Here is a 16,345-nt window from a genome sequence, read left to right as displayed (position 1 = left end):
CAATGAGGCAATGACACACAATGAAAATCCAACAGCAAATTTAACTACGTGTCTCCATGACCATAATCATAACCTTATATAGTTATGATAATTACCAGAGCAGAACTTTAAGGTCTCTTCTTCACTCAACATTGAAAATTTCAAATACAACCATCTTATATCAAATAGCAGTATTTGTATTTACCAAAGTTGTAGCTTAGTTGTTTTATCGGGCGGTTTGAGTTGTTGTAAATATTTTATTCTTAAATTTGATTTTTATAAATAAAAAAAAAATTATTTATATAGTTTAATAGTCGTGGATTGATATTAATCATATTATAAAATAATTGTCTAATTATATTTTTAATTTTGAGATATATAATTTTTCCTCCCAAATTTAAATTTTATGTTTTTTAATTTTTAAAGTATTAAAAATTATCCTTTTGATCTCTTAAATTAAAATTTATCTTTGTAATTTTTATAATTTCAAAAAATTTATTTTAATCTTTAATATTATAAGTGATAGTGACAAATTGAAAGTGACTAAAATAATCTCTTTTAAAATTTGAAGAACCCAAATAATGTTTTTTAAAATTATAGAAATGACATACAAAAATTTTAAATTTGAGAGATAAAAAAAATATGTATCAATCCCAAATTTAAAGAACTAAAAAATATATTACAGTATTAACTAATTAAATATTATTGATATGACCTCTTTACTTATTTATTATAAAATTTAACCATTTATTGTAAATGTAAATGGTGATTTGATGATAATATATCGTTATAAGACTATTTTACATTGTTGTTTCATCATCTATTTTCTCTTATTTACATGAGAAAACAGGTGGTGTGAAATAGGTTGGATGGACACATGATATATTTCAAATATTATCATATCTTCATTTGTTCAAATTCATATTTACATTTGGTAAACTAGTTCCACAAACACATTTATTATGCCATCTCACACTACTTGAATGTATGTTAATTTACATGTTCAAACTAATATTGGTTGTTTACGATAATGTTGACACAAATAGAATTGCATAATTGTTAAAAATTAAATAAATTTTTTTTTAATATAAGAAAGTATAATTTTTTGTCACCGAATATTGATCTATGATAAGTGTCTAATTTACTTATTTCGTTGATTATTTTAAACACTTATCTAACTAGTTTGATATGAAATTGATACGTAAACTCTCTATGTTTGTAAATGGAATCAAAAGGTTGTGAAATTATATATTTTGTTGAGATTTGATGGCATTTTGTATATTGATTTTGGGTTTTTAGTCTTGTAGGTGAAAAGGCAAGCATTCCCAACTTAAACCCAAAACCGTTCAACCATTGGCTAAGCATTAAGCAATTTGAAGACAAAGAGCAAGGATTTTGGAAAATTTAAAGTTGTTCAATCATTTGGAAAGTATTGAGCGGTTTGAGTCCAGAGAACATTTAGAATCTGACCTCAAAGGGCTTAGTAGATCTCCAGGGACTTAGTCATTGATGTTTTTTCACTATGAAAAAAGCTCAAACCACCTTACAATTTGGAAAGTGTTGAACGATTTAATCTCTCTCCTCCACACTCTGTTTTATTTTGAGTCACATATAAAAGAAAAAGAAGGGGAGAGAAACAAAAGAGGGAGGAAGAGAACAGAGAGGAACAGAACAAAAAAAAAAGAACAAAGTTTGAAGGATCTTGTAATCAACGAGGAACGAGGGATCTTATAGAATTCTTTTCTTCTCTTTTCCATTTTCCTTGTATCTTGGATTGGTTCTTATCATCAAGAGGGGTTGATCCTTTTGTTTTGTTGGGATTAATATTAAATGTAAATAATCAACTCTTGTGTATTCCTTTTGATTCATTTATATATGACATATTATTCAGTGTTAGCAATTTTGGTTTTGTTCTTAATGTTTGGATAGATTGATCTCTCATCTTTAATATTTGGTTTAGAATTTGGTTGGAAAACAATTTCTAAATTTGTTCTAAATCAAATCAGTTATCAATTTCAAAGGCTAGGAATAGCTTTGAGATTGTTAGTTGGTTAAGTTCTTAATGTTTAATGAATGGTGTCTAGCTTGATAATTAGAGGAATCAATTGTTGAGTTACATCCCTTAGAATTTCTCTAAATGCAAGTAATTGGTTTAAAATGATTTTCATGAACTAAATCATATTGGATAATAAGGTTCATATATGAATGATCATAGAAACATATGAGTGAGATAGGTGAAATTTAATCCCAACAGTTCTCTAATATGATATTTTCTACTTCTTGATTTGATTTACAATTTTATCTTATTGTTACAACATTTAAATTTTTTGTGAACATCATGATAATATTTTGTAGATGTATATATATTTCTTATTCAATTTTTAATTAGGATAACATAAATTATAAATATCCTCTGAAACTCTGAACATCAACAACCCTACTTCTTCATATACTACAAAGACCAAATATGGTTATTACAAAATTCTTATCAATTCACACGAGTAAATTAATATTTTCAATCATAATTTCATATTCAAACTATTGATTGAATCTCAATTTCTAATTAAAAAACATAAGTACCAAATCATTTGTATTAATGATCTTTGATTATATTTAAATGTTAAATATAAGAAACATGTTTAATTTAATTTTTTATATAAAAATATAAAGTAATTTAAAAATTATAAAATACTAAAATAAAATAATCCTAAGATGTATTTTTTTTATGCTACATCCCCAAGAATTGTTCAAGCATGGAACCAATGACATCGTGAGTCTTATTTAATCTTTATGCTTCACTTCATAAAATAAAATAAAATAAAATGTAACTTAATCAATTAACTTTTCTGAAGAAAAAAAGTATATCTTTTAAACTAATGGCCTCTTTTAAATACTTGTAACATTTGTAATTTTTAAATAAATATAACTTAAATTAAACATGTGTTCAATTCTTGTATATTAAAATAAGAAACTAACTTGTTGTGTGTGTGTGTGCGCTTCTTAGTTCTCATGAAATAACAAAATCTTTGGATGTACCCAACATAACAGGGGTAACTTAGTCGAGCATCTTATGCTAGGTTGATATTCAAGGGAAAACCATCGACACAAGTAATGTAACTAAACAAAACCAAACATACAAAAGTACACCAACTTTCAACCAAACCTCCTGTAAACCTCAATCCCTATTAATTGTTTCGATTTCTAGAGAGTATGAATCAAAAAACTGCCTCAACAATCGCATGCTTCTTTTTGGGGTATCCCATTCCAACCATATGGTTCAAATACACCTTCCCATCCTTCACAGTTGCTGCTGTGGCTAAGCGATGCATAGGTCCTAAGAATGTTCCCACAACAGAACCTGTGTTCCACCCATCAGAGCTTTCCACTAATCTCGCTGAAGGGTTCCCCGCTACTACCAACTTAGTAGGAGACAACAGTTCCAAACCATCTCCAAAACAAAGGGTCCCTCCCTTTACCTTTATTGCCTTCACTTCCTCTCCTTTTGTTAAATCAATCTTCAACAAATTGCCACTGAAAGTGTGAATCACTATCAGGAACCCATCTGGGTGGTAAACTATTCCATTTAGTCCAACCAAGTTCTTATACCACTCCTTTGGTGTAAACAATGGGTTTCTGATGATGGATAAAAGCTTGCCTTCCACCCCAACTTTCCAGATTTTACTGCCTCTAACATCTGTAACATAGGCATTGCCTTCTGCATCCACTGCAACATCATCTGCGAAAGATTTCTCGTCACCTGCATCCAATGGAAAATCAACATGGTCACGGCCACAACTCACGACTCACAATAATCACACTCACACAAAAAATTTAGACGATCTTGAATTGATTCTTAATTAGTCTCTCCATAATATACAATCAAATGTTATTAATTTTATTTTATAAATTAAAAATTTTAAATAGATGTCATATAGTTATTGATTAGGACATAGACACATTGAATTACCTTATAATTTCTCAACTAAGACCCACCAATGGTAATATCTAAGCTAACATAATTTGAAAAGTTATACCCCATGTTAAGAACCAACAAGATAATACGACATGCAATAGGAGGTACTGGCGTACGTAGGTACGTCATTTTCCTTTGGTTTATTATTGGCATGCATGGTTCATAACTCATACATTGGGGTCACAATGCAATTGACAACCATTAATATGTTTTTTTTTCTTTTTTCGTGCACATATATGAATAGACACGCGCATGTGCAGACAAGTTTTGTGGCAGAATATTTGAATGTTGTTGACATGATATTCATATCAGACGGCTAACTAAATGCACAAACTAACTAGATGGTCAAGTGAAGAGCATCATATAAAACTCAAAACTTGTAATAATATCGTAAATTATTATCTCCATCTTCCCGTTTTATTGTCATACCTACCAAGTACCAACCATGACGCATTTTCCAATCGGATTTCCAATTACTTGCTTACATTAATATTGTTTAGGTATGCTCATACCCAGGTTTTTAACAGCTTTATGATAATAAAAAATAAATAAAAAATCATACTCTGCCGATAGAATTATCTTTTTTCCACTCATTATAGTAGTAGCTCAAAAACGTAAAACTTTTTTATATACTTTTACCTGCTTTTCCTTTTATCTAGGTTCGAGAATAACTTAAAAAAATACTCTACAAAAAAGTTGCCGATATTAATATTAAAACATTTTGAAAAAAAAAACATTAAAAGGTGAGCATTCCACATCTAGATAGGGGAAAGGAAGTGGAACCCCCGCAGTTTAAAAATTAAACTGCACGGCATGCAGCCATAATCTGACAGTGGTTGGTTTTTAAAGGGAGTTTTCAATTTTCACGCCTCGGGTTAAGATTTGTTTGCCTGAAAAAAAATAGTTGATGTATATGGATCGTGTCTAACTTTAAAAAATCTTTATTAAACGTGCAGTGCATATATATTTTTGAATACTAAATGTAAATAAAGACATAACACGAATCCTCCCTGGACTTCGCATCTTGCAATTGAGCATCTCACAGTCACGTTATTCTGTTTTATGCAACAATCCAAACCATATGTCTTATTAAATTCTAAATGGCATTAAAAAGGATGAAGCAGACACTCATGGGTAAGCGCGTGTTTGGTCAATGAAAAACAATTGCTTATCTTTATTCTATTAATTAAAAAAAAAACAATTATTTCTTAAAAAACAATACAGACTGAACACATAAATTGTTATATATAATGTCAATAGTTAGAAATATTTTTAATAAAATTGTAAATTAAATATTATAAAAATCAAGAACTTCTTAAATACTCGTAAAAAAATATTATTCATTCTTATTTACAAGTTCAATACTTATTAGAAGCTATCAATACTGTTTGTGACATGTCATTTATCTGATATAACAAAAATAATAATTTACTGATTTAAAAAATATAATCTCAGTCGAAAAACATACACATGTTTAGAAAAAAAGTAGAGTAGAGAGTAAAAAATAAAAAGAAGGAAATATTGAGTCTAAGGGAGAGCGAGAGAGAAGCTTACTAGGACCAGTGAGTTGGGTTAAGAAGAGGCGATTCCAGGTGGAGAGATCGTATGCTGCGAGCGCACCGTATCGATTACCAATGACGTCAGCGTTAACCACTAGAACTCGATTTCTGGGGTGGTCAATGGCGATCCCCAGAGAGGCGTTTCCGGCCAAATGGGGTTCTTTAACGACGGTGACTTCCTCCAAGGGCGACGACGGGTGAGGGTCGTTCTCCGGCACCTTGGCCTGAGCGAGACCACCTTCGAACAAAGAAATTAAGAAGCGGCGATGGCCAGAGTCCCACTTGGAGCATTCTCTGAACCACCCAGAACTCTGGTAGTGGTAGACATGGGTGGCGGGTTCGGCTCGCTCCAACGTCACGATGATTCCGATGGGTACGGCGGAGAAGAGGAGGAGGAGGGTCAGAAATCGGAGAGAACAGAGAGCCATGAGAGAGAGAGAGAGAGAGAGAGTGGTTTTAGGATTTGGTTTGCGTGGCAATAAGGTTTTAATAGGATTAGGAGGAACACAACAGAACTCAGACAATGTCCAAAACTTTGATGACAATTAGGTAAAAGTGGGTAATTGGGTATAACTTCAAATTAAAATGCAAATTTATTATTTATTCACTGGTTTAATATATTTCCTTAAAAAATATTTCCGTTAATATATTGTTTTTAATTATGTCACCCAGTGTTTTTAGTTATCTTTTATGAACGGGAGTAATTTTTAGAAGAAAAAAAAATTGTAATTTCTTGTTTTTTATTTAAATTTAAATATTTTAAAAAATTATCAATAATTAAAAATAATCTTATATTAGAATATAAAAATATTTATTTGTTGCAAATTTTAATTAATATAGATTCATATATTAAAATATATTTATTTATTATAAAATTAATTACCTAAAATTATAAATTTTAATTATATAATATAAAAATATTTCTAACATTTTATTTTATCAATTGAAATTATAATGAAAGTATCAAAATTCGAATTAAAACACTTCATTATATTTTAACCTGCCACATATTATACAGAATAAAATAATGATATATATAATTAAATTATAAACATAAATAAATAAATAAATATATACAACTACATGTATGAATTTGGATGTGTTAACTCTTGTGTCATTAAAGTTTGGAATTCACCTAACATTTTAAAATTATGAATATGACGAGTGTATTAGATTGAAATTTACATGTAGTATTATTTAATTTTCAAAAAAATAATTACCTTCTATTAAAATGTTATTAAAATTTATATAAAAAAATCTATTTTCTAAAAATGAACTAATACTCCCTCAAAAAAAAAAAATGAACTAATACAAGCATGCACTTGCAAATATTCTTTCTTGGATTGTAATATAATTTCAGCGGCACCAACCCAACCTCTCTTTCAAATTAATAATACAAAATAAACAATTTTAAACTGAATAAACATAAATTAATTTCATCATTTATGTTAATTTTAGAACAGAATAAAAATTGTATCCGTTATAACTTTCTCTTTTTGAGTACCTGTTTTTCTTATTATAACATTTTTCCTTGAACAATCAAAATTTTGTTTTCTTTTTTATTGACAATAAATATTTTGCTAATTATAACTTTTGTCCATTTTTAAATAACATTTCTATGAAAAGCTCCAAATTAACATTATGGTGCAGTATTTACATTGTAGAAACACCATAGGGAATGAACCTTTTTATTCCACTTCACAATATATTGTAAAATTTGTATTTTTCTAATCACATGCACTACTTCATTTAATTTAATACTCCACATACACGCACTAACGAGAGATACAAATATTTGTATAGGTATGAGATTACAGTTAAAGTTAGTTAAAATAAATTAATTTGTATTATTTACTTTTTATAATTCATTATATAAGAATTTTATAATTAAGTGTGTTTGATTTTAAGTAATTTAAGAATAAATAATTTTCTTAAAAGATTTCTAATAAAATGTGTAAGTGAGAATAAAGTGCATTAAAAACTCTTGTATTGATTTGTGGGAAAAATTGTTAATCCTAAAGGTAATCGAACATCACAAAAAAGGCTAATCATAAAAGGTTATAATCTCTAAAGGTACAAGATTATGCAATTGAAGATGACTTAAATGAACTCATTTATATTACTTGTACGAACAAGATGTATCTTGTCTCAATAACTCATCGCATAAGAACTTAACAAAAGTGTGCTTAACTTGAAACAATTTTGGAATGAGTGACCTTTTGAAAAGATTTCAAAAAGTGTGTAAAGAGGATAAATCAAGTTGAAAAGTTTTGTGTAAATTTACGAGGAAGTCGTTAATCCTGATACCTGTCAAATATTTGGGCTACTCACGAAGAGATTTAACAGGTGAAAGATTTTGACCAGCAAAAAATTATATGAATATTGTAATAAGAAATGTCATGAAGTAGAGTCGTTAAGACTTCAAATTCAAATTGTGTTACATTTAACATCTTCAGTAACATTTGTGTATTTAGATTTACTAAAATGTTACTATTAGATTAAATTAATAGGTTATTACAACATTTTTTTTATAAAAAAAATGTCATTATAAATAGAATAACATTTTTTTTATCTCAATATTATTTTTTTAGTTATTTCTTAAAATTAAGTCTCACATCAAGTAAAATAATATACATAAAGAGTATATTTTTTAATCTCTAATTGTTTTGCAAAATTAAAGCATCACATTGAATAAAAGGATGACACACAAAGAATATATATAACCATATAGTAAAACTTATTGTTAATGAACTTTCACTACCAAAAAAATTGTCATGTAATAATACACAGTATAATAACACAATTATTTGTTACTAAAAGTTATTCTATTTATGTGATACTTTTTGTAGGGGTGGGTATGCGGACCGGTCCGGCCCGTTTAAGGCCCGGTCCGCGAAGTCCGCATTTTTAACGGGCCGGATAAATCCGGTCCGCGAAATAAATGGACTTAAATCTTCAAGTCCGTATCCGGCCCGTGAAGCTCGCGGATAAACGGATAAGTCTGCGGGCCCAATTAAATCTAAATTGTTTAAATGAATATTGACTCAGATTTTAAATTTCTTTTCCTTTATTTAAACCTATGAAAACATGAGAAAAAAAAATATATAAAATGATATAAATATACTTTTAATAATAACATCAAACATTGTAAATAATAAATCAAAGTCTTAAATAACAAAATTTACACATTCTAAATTTCTAATAGAAATATTTAAGTCTCAATGCCTTTAAAATTTAAAGTCCAAGCATACCAACTATTAACCAAATATTAAAGCCTTACTACCTTAAAACTTTAAAAGTCTTAATACACAACCAAACAAATATAAAACATTTGTAAGTCCAAGTACATCAAAGTCTAAATACCTTAAAACATCAAAGTCTTAATTAATATCTTAAAAACAAACATAAAATATTTGTAAGTCCAATTACATCTATCAAATATAATCAAGCATCTTCAATAATAAAATTTGAGTCCACATTTAAACGGGTAATCCGCGGGCTCGCGGATTAAATCCGCAAAATCCGCGGACTAAACGGGCCGGACCTAAAAAATCCGTATGATTATACGGATTAAAAAAAATGAGTCCGTTATCCGTGAAGTCCACGGACTTACGGACCGGTCCGCGGACTCAAGTCCATATACCCACCCCTAACTTTTTGCATATGCAGTGTTTAATATGTGATATTGGTATCGGTAACTAACTTAAAATATCTTCAATCTTAAAAGACAAATAAGAACCATAAAATATAAGTAATATTATAATTTAAATTAAAACTACTTATTTTATTAAACTTATAAAAACTTACCAACATCATTAAAATGTTACAAAAACACTATCTTGGTAACATTTTTTAAAATATTGTCATTGATGTGTTAAAATATTGATAAAAGTATTTAGTAACAAAACTTTATCTTATATTTGATAAAATATTACAAAAGAGTATTAATAATATTTACTCATAATTTGATAATATTTTTTTTTAATGTTGATAAAAGCACATTTTATCATAGTGGTAAAGAGATTAACCAACTAATAAAATAAATATTTTGTTAAGAATTTATAAATAAAAAATGTGACTAATTTTTTTTATTAGAGATGAAAGAAAATTTCTCAATAAATATTAATCATAAATAAAAATTAGTAATTATTTTATATCAATGATATGGTGAAAAATAATTGAGGTATTTCGAGTTGGCTCCTAAATGTAGTAAAATGTTATGATAGTTTCTAAAAATATAAAATATTAAATTTTTTCATTTAACATTAATTCAAATATAATCCTATTGGTAAATTAATAATTAATAATAGCATTCAATATAAGAGGAATTAATGCAGGGAAATAGAAATAAAGAATATTTATTTATTAAAATATTAAAATTAATATTTTTATTAATTTATTTAATACAACATATTAGTTATTTTTTAATCAACTTATTTACGATATTTATTTAAATATTATAACAATAATGGGACTTTTATTTTTCTACTTCATTTTTAAGTCAGGGTAAATTAGGAGTGACCAATTTTGTGGTTGAAGTGGTTTCCGAGGGCATCGTGTTGAAGAAGAAAAATAGTTGTTGAAAGCAGTTGGGCTTTAAATATCTAATACCACGTAGAGAAATAACGAGGAGAATATATATATATATATATATATCTAAAATTCAAGAAGATTGGTTATTAGAAAATATAATAGATGAACCAAAAATTTACAATACTCACGTTAGAGAAATAGTTCAAGAAGAAACGGATATTAGGTTAAGAATGAATAGGTCAAGATCTTTAAGGACTAATTTACCACAAATGATTTATAAAGGAAATAGTACCAAACATTTTGTAGATGGCTCCACTATCAATATAGATTTAACCAAATTAGATACTAATTCTAAAATAACAAGACCTGTTTATGAAAATATTCAACATGAAGAAGAAGATGATTTTAATCTTACTCCTTCTCAAGTTCTTAATACTATTACAAAACAAGAACCATTTCAAATTGATAAAGAATCGATTAATCAAGATTTTAAAGCAGATTACAATAAAGAATTAAGAAAATGGTATTTTGCAAATTTTACTCAAGAAGAAACTATTAAATTTAGAAATTTATATTATTCTTATATGGAAGAAAATGAAATCAATATTTATTTCTTTGATTGGTTAAAAGATTATTGCAAAGAAAATAATATTATTAAATCAATAAATCCTTTAATAAAAACAAACAAAACTTGGAAAACAATAGATAATAAAATTATTATTTCTGAATATCCACCTATGCCTACTGTTAAAATAGAAGTAGAAAAACAAGAAATAGAAGCAAGTCCTTATAAAACCATTAATGAATCAGAACAAGAAGTTAATAAAAAAGACATTAAAAAAATTCATAATCAAATAAATTTTTCCAACAGTATGTTAGAAACTATGTCAAAACAATTGACAAGAATAGAAGACAGGGATACTCCGTCTAGTAGTATAGTTACCAGTATTCCAAAACCATTAGTTAAACCAATATATCAGTTAAATACACATATAGATTCATTAAAGTTAGGAAGTGAAAGTGATTCAAAAATTGAAGAAATAAAAGATTTATTATCTAAATTAACATTAGGAAAACCTTCAATCAATACCATAGACACAAATGACTTTTCAGTTAATAAAATTAAGACTCACTATCCAAAAATAAGAACTTATTATCCCAGGCCTTCTCTGGCAGATGTTCTTTACGAAGAACGAGGAGAATTAGTACAAAATTGTTATTCAGGAAGTGATATAGTTGAATGGAATATAGATGGTATGAGTGAGCAAAATTTACTAGACCATATTTGTATGATGTCTATGGCAACTAGTTCCTACGAGAGAAGAGAAAACTCTGACAAGGCCACCGCCTTAACAATAGTTCAAGGATTTACTGGCCAACTTAAAGGTTGGTGGGATAATTTTTGGACACAAGCTGATAGAGAATCAATATTAAATGCAGTAAAATTAGAAACTGGTGAAGAGGATGCAGTTGCTACCCTCATTTACACTATTATTCAACACTTTGTAGGAGATCCCAATACTTTTAAAGATAGAGCTGCTAGTCAACTAGCAAATCTCTATTTTCCAACAATGTCTGATTACCGATGGTATAGAGACATATTTATGTCCACGATTACCCTAAGAGAAGATGGTTTTCAAGGATTATGGAAGGAAAGGTTCCTTGCAGGATTACCAAAACTATTTTCTGAAAAGGTCAAGATAAAATTAAAAAGTCATTTTGGTAAACCAATACCCTTTAATACCCTTACATATGGTCAAATACATAGTATTATTATTGACACCAGAATACAAGTCTGTAATGACTTTAAACTCCAAAACAAACTTGAAAAGAAGCCGGAACTAACAAGAGAGAAATAGGAAACTTTTGTGAACAATATGGAGTAGAACCTATTAGAGCACCTAGTGCAGTTAAGAAAAAAGCCTAGAGAAAACAATTTGTTTCTCAAAAGCCTTATCAAAAGCCCTATAATAATTACAAAAAGCCCTACAAAAAATCTTTCAAGAAAAATAAAAATTATCTAAAGAACTTTGAAAAGTCCAATATTAGTTCAAAGCCCAAAACCACAAAAAAGAATGTTACATGTTGGAAATGTGGATCAGTTTCGTGCTGGGCGCGCATGTTTTGTAGATCGGCGGCGTGTTGCTGCCGCATCTGTTCGACCTGATCGATCAGCCTCCTTAATGTCGCTTCACTATCCATGGTAGTTGTATGATCTGCGTCGTTTGTCGCGCGTTTGCTATGGCTTCTGGTGCAAACCATAAGTGTGGCCGATAAGAGCTGTCTTGATCGGCCCCACGGTGGACGCCAAATGTTCTTACCGAAAATCTGCTGTAGAGATGATCCTCCGAGTAAGATTGGTGAGCCTCCTTCGCTGGTACGCTTGATGCTCCAAGATGGGGGTGGTACCTGCAAAAGAGACTCCGATGCTAAAGTTAGTGTTTGTGGGAGTGTGAGTCTCGTATAAGTAATGCACGTACCTTTGTGTGGATTATGGTTTCGTTGGGCCTTGGGCCCGAGATCAGTTTATGACCTATTTGGGTGTAGGGCTGACGTGGCCTAGCGCGTGTCCGAGGTCACGTCACGCTGTGATGTCGAACTCGAGCTCGGCATAGCGGTACGGATAGTACAGTTATAAAATATAAATTATTGTTAAAATTGTTAAAATTAAAAAATTATAATTTGCATCATACTTCGTACGAATATAAATACTAATACAAGATACTAAAGCTACAAATAATTGAGCACCTCAAAATCATGGCATGTCTCAAAATATTTAAGATTTTATACAGATTAACTAATTTCAAAGCAGTAAAAAACAGTAATTTGATTCCATTGTTTTAGAAGGATCTAAATTAATTTACTAAGAAGGACATCAAATCTTATCATTTAGCTAACCCACTTTATTTACAATTAATATAACTGACATCGTATAATCGAATAATTGATTGATTCATACACCGGATCAAAATATAACTTGTAGATATAACCTATAAAAAATCCATCAAAAGGTGAACAGTTGCCAATTTTAATAGAAAAATGTTGATCATGTAGTATTAAGATGTCAATTAGAAATAATCATTAATTAATTGAAACGGGGTTGTCTAGAGGGTGGGTGATAATTCCCTCTAAAGTGACAAACTAAGATTTATGTTTTTATGGAAAAAAAAATTCATATTTAGTGTCGAATTATATTTCGAACAAGATTATTTCTGAAAGAAAATGGCTATGAAAAAAAATAGCTAATCAATTGAAGGGTTACATGTCTTGTTAAGTTATCATTTTTCAGAAAATATTTTGATTTGAAAATTTTATATAAAAACGACTATTATACGAGTTAAAATCATGTTAAGAAAAATAATGTATTTATCGTGAAAATATAGTTGATGTCTTATTAAGTTATTTTAAACAATTATTTTTAGCTTTTGGTACACCCCAAACATATATGATATACCAAGTAGGTAGATATAAATATTCCGAAATGTAACAAAATTGAATCTTATAAAAATACCATTGGACTTGTAAGGGTAAAATATAGGAGCCCAAACACATTTAAAATTGGGCCGGAAGGGTGGCCCATGAAGAAGCGTGGCCTTTGGTAGATAGTAGATACAAATGATGGATGCCCTCATCGCCCGTGATTCCCCTCGACGACCGTCTTCGCCTGCGTCTCTGGTGAGTTCTCTCTTTTCTCTATTATTGTTTGAGATCTTCAAACCCTAGCACAACACGTTTCACACCTTTTAATTCTTCTTCTTTCTAACGGTAATAATTTATCCCAATCACTGTCCCACGAAATTCTTGTCCATTCCGGTCACTTTTTAATTTGGGATAACATTTTGGGGGAAAAACCGGTAGTCGGGTTCAGATTGAAATTTTAGTCGTGAAACATTGAAGCATTATATTGGAAAAATATTGGTGTTCATCGTGATCAAATCTGGTTAGAGACAGAAATAGTTTGTTTTAGGATATGCGTATGTTTGATTTATGACTTGGGTCATTGGGTTGCGCCTTATGGGATTTTCTGTGTTATTACTGAACCAAACGAAGCTATACCGAGCTGATACTTTGGTGTTTGCTTTTGAGAATGCATAGCTATAACTTTCATTTCTTAGTTTCGTTTTAATGGTCGATGTAGTCATTGTGGATAATTGTTTGTTTTTGTTGGGAATGCAACTGTCAGCATTTATGATTTGTTTGGTGGGCTACAGTTTGGTTCTACATGATAAACAGGAGTGAAAGTGAATATTTAGGGGTCATTCCTGAAAAATTTTACTCCGTTTTTAATGGTGTGCCGAACTTACTTGGGGGTATACGAGGGGCAATGGCTCCTGCGTTCCTCTCCCTTTTATGATTAAAGAGAAACCTCCAACAAATCAATGAAATGTCTTGGTGTCTCTTCTCTTCTACTTCCCTTTGCTCTCTTCTTCGTTCATTCTCTTGAATCAAAGCATAATATGATATCAGATGGGTTAAGATTAATTGGCCTGTTTTAAACTGTATCCAAGTTTTATATATTTAAATATTTACAATCCAATGTTTTGTAACTTGTAGAATTCACAAGCTTAAATACAAAGACTTAAATGGCTGGTCCTAGGATTGCCCATGCTACCTTGAAAGGCCCAAGTGTGGTCAAAGAGATATTAATTGGAATAACCCTCGGCTTAGCTGCTGGTGGTGTGTGGAAGATGCACCACTGGAATGAACAGAGAAAAACCAGGACCTTCTATGATTTATTGGAAAAAGGTGAGATCAGTGTTGTTGCAGATGAAGCGTGAGAGTGTTCCTGCTTTGCTGCCTATGCTCTTCATTTATAGGCTTTTTTTCCCGTGCTATATTTAATTGGCTCTTTAAATGTAAATGAGCCTACTTACTATGAGATTGAAAGGAATAAGTTTCTTGCACTGATTCATTACTATGTTGGCTTGTAAAATTTTATGCAATTATGTTTAATATTGTGATTGGGTTATTTTCTTGTTGTTGCACAGGTGTATATGATTTTTTTACCCTAGATTTTTTGTCATTTGTGTTCACAATTAAAACAAATCCTTTTGAAAGTTGCTAGATGCCTAGATGCAAATCATGCAATATAATTGTAGGATCATTGGTGGTAAGATAATATTATGTTAGCATGTGCTATTGGCTTGAGCTTGACATATAACATTAGTATAAATAAGTGTATTAGGTCAGTGTTTTCTGTTTTTCTTTCCATCTTATCCCTATATTTCAACACCATATTACCATCTGGCTTATGTAAATAGGTATCACTTTGTCCAGGATATAAAATCCGTCTCAAATGTGGTATATTCCAATTCCAGGGCTGGACTATATAAGCTGTAAATTTCTCTGTATATGTCTTCAAGGATGGTGAGCCTTGGTACAAAAGTAAGGTTTTGCCTTAATGTCTTGGAGGTTGTGGGTTTAAATCTTGGAATCAACCTCTCTTGCGAGAGTAAGACCTTGTATATTTTACCTTCAAATCACACATGGTGCGAGTTTCATACATTAGTCTGCCCTTTTTAGTATATGGCTTCAAGTTTGTTTATTTTCCCAAAATGGAAGGTAGTTGGCTGGCGTTAGCTGTTGGGGAATTGTTCTCCATCTATTAGTGATAAAATTGCTATGGTGTTTGTCCAGCTATTTTGAGGAAAACATTTCAATGTTCCAATTTTGTTGACCAGTGATATTAGAGATATAATGTTATTTGTTATACATAAGCCTTCACCAAACAGCTTGGGCTTTCCAGAGATTTGGAGTCTGACATCAGACATGGTATTGGAGTTTCCTTGATTAAGTGATCAAGTGTTCATCCCTGATATAACTATTCTTCTAATATTTAGTTGTATTTCAACACACCAAAGTGGGGGTTGTTCTTTGTTCACACTTAAGGTTTCCAGCCCTAGGGATCTTCTGTTGCATAAGGGCTTGTGTTGGGAATATGGGAAGATCATAATAAAATTTACCAAATAGTTTAAGCTTTTAGGATAGTCGGTTGTTAATGAGAATATGTTGGACGTGACCGTATATGTTCACTGCATTGCTTCATTTTCTCAAAAGGATTAGAATGTAAAATTTCACCAAATTCTTGGCTTTCAAGCCTAAAATATTTGATCTTTGATGTGATTTCTGAAGATGAACAAGTACTAGTGCATTTTAAACTTTGAATTTGTTATCAAATTCCGATCCTCAGTTCTTTCAATGTGATTAGAAGTTGTTAACAGGTTTGTCTGACCTGCACAACCAATGAGTAAAGGAGGTTGGTCTTTCATTTTTGGATAATGATGCATGAACGTCCCCATTC

At 30.1% G+C, this 16,345-nt stretch overlaps 2 protein-coding genes across 2 annotated transcripts; one reads left to right on the top strand and one right to left on the bottom strand.

Annotated features, from left to right (window-relative positions):
* Positions 1 to 3,004: 3,004 nt before the first annotated feature.
* On the bottom strand, positions 3,005 to 6,021 carry LOC109808507 (Calcium-dependent phosphotriesterase superfamily protein). Its single transcript, XM_020371538.3, has 2 exons — positions 5,507 to 6,021; positions 3,005 to 3,736 (listed from the first exon to the last, which is right to left on the bottom strand). Exons 1-2 carry the CDS (start codon positions 5,937 to 5,939, stop codon positions 3,195 to 3,197), a joined length of 975 nt encoding a protein of 324 aa, XP_020227127.1. The 5' UTR covers positions 5,940 to 6,021; the 3' UTR covers positions 3,005 to 3,194.
* A 7,548-nt stretch (positions 6,022 to 13,569) lies between these two features.
* On the top strand, positions 13,570 to 15,013 carry LOC109809143 (cytochrome c oxidase subunit 5C-2). Its single transcript, XM_020372377.2, has 2 exons — positions 13,570 to 13,719; positions 14,599 to 15,013. The coding sequence occupies exon 2, from the start codon at positions 14,628 to 14,630 to the stop codon at positions 14,820 to 14,822; it is 195 nt and encodes a 64-aa protein (XP_020227966.1). The 5' UTR covers positions 13,570 to 13,719; positions 14,599 to 14,627; the 3' UTR covers positions 14,823 to 15,013.
* The last annotated feature ends 1,332 nt before the right edge of the window (positions 15,014 to 16,345 follow it).

This window comes from Cajanus cajan, chromosome 7 (assembly GCF_000230855.2).
Source record: "Cajanus cajan strain Asha chromosome 7, NIPB_CcT2T_4, whole genome shotgun sequence".
NCBI lineage: Eukaryota > Viridiplantae > Streptophyta > Magnoliopsida > Fabales > Fabaceae > Cajanus > Cajanus cajan.
Note: the sequence above shows the minus strand (reverse complement) of the source record. Positions and strands in the feature narration are given on the sequence as shown.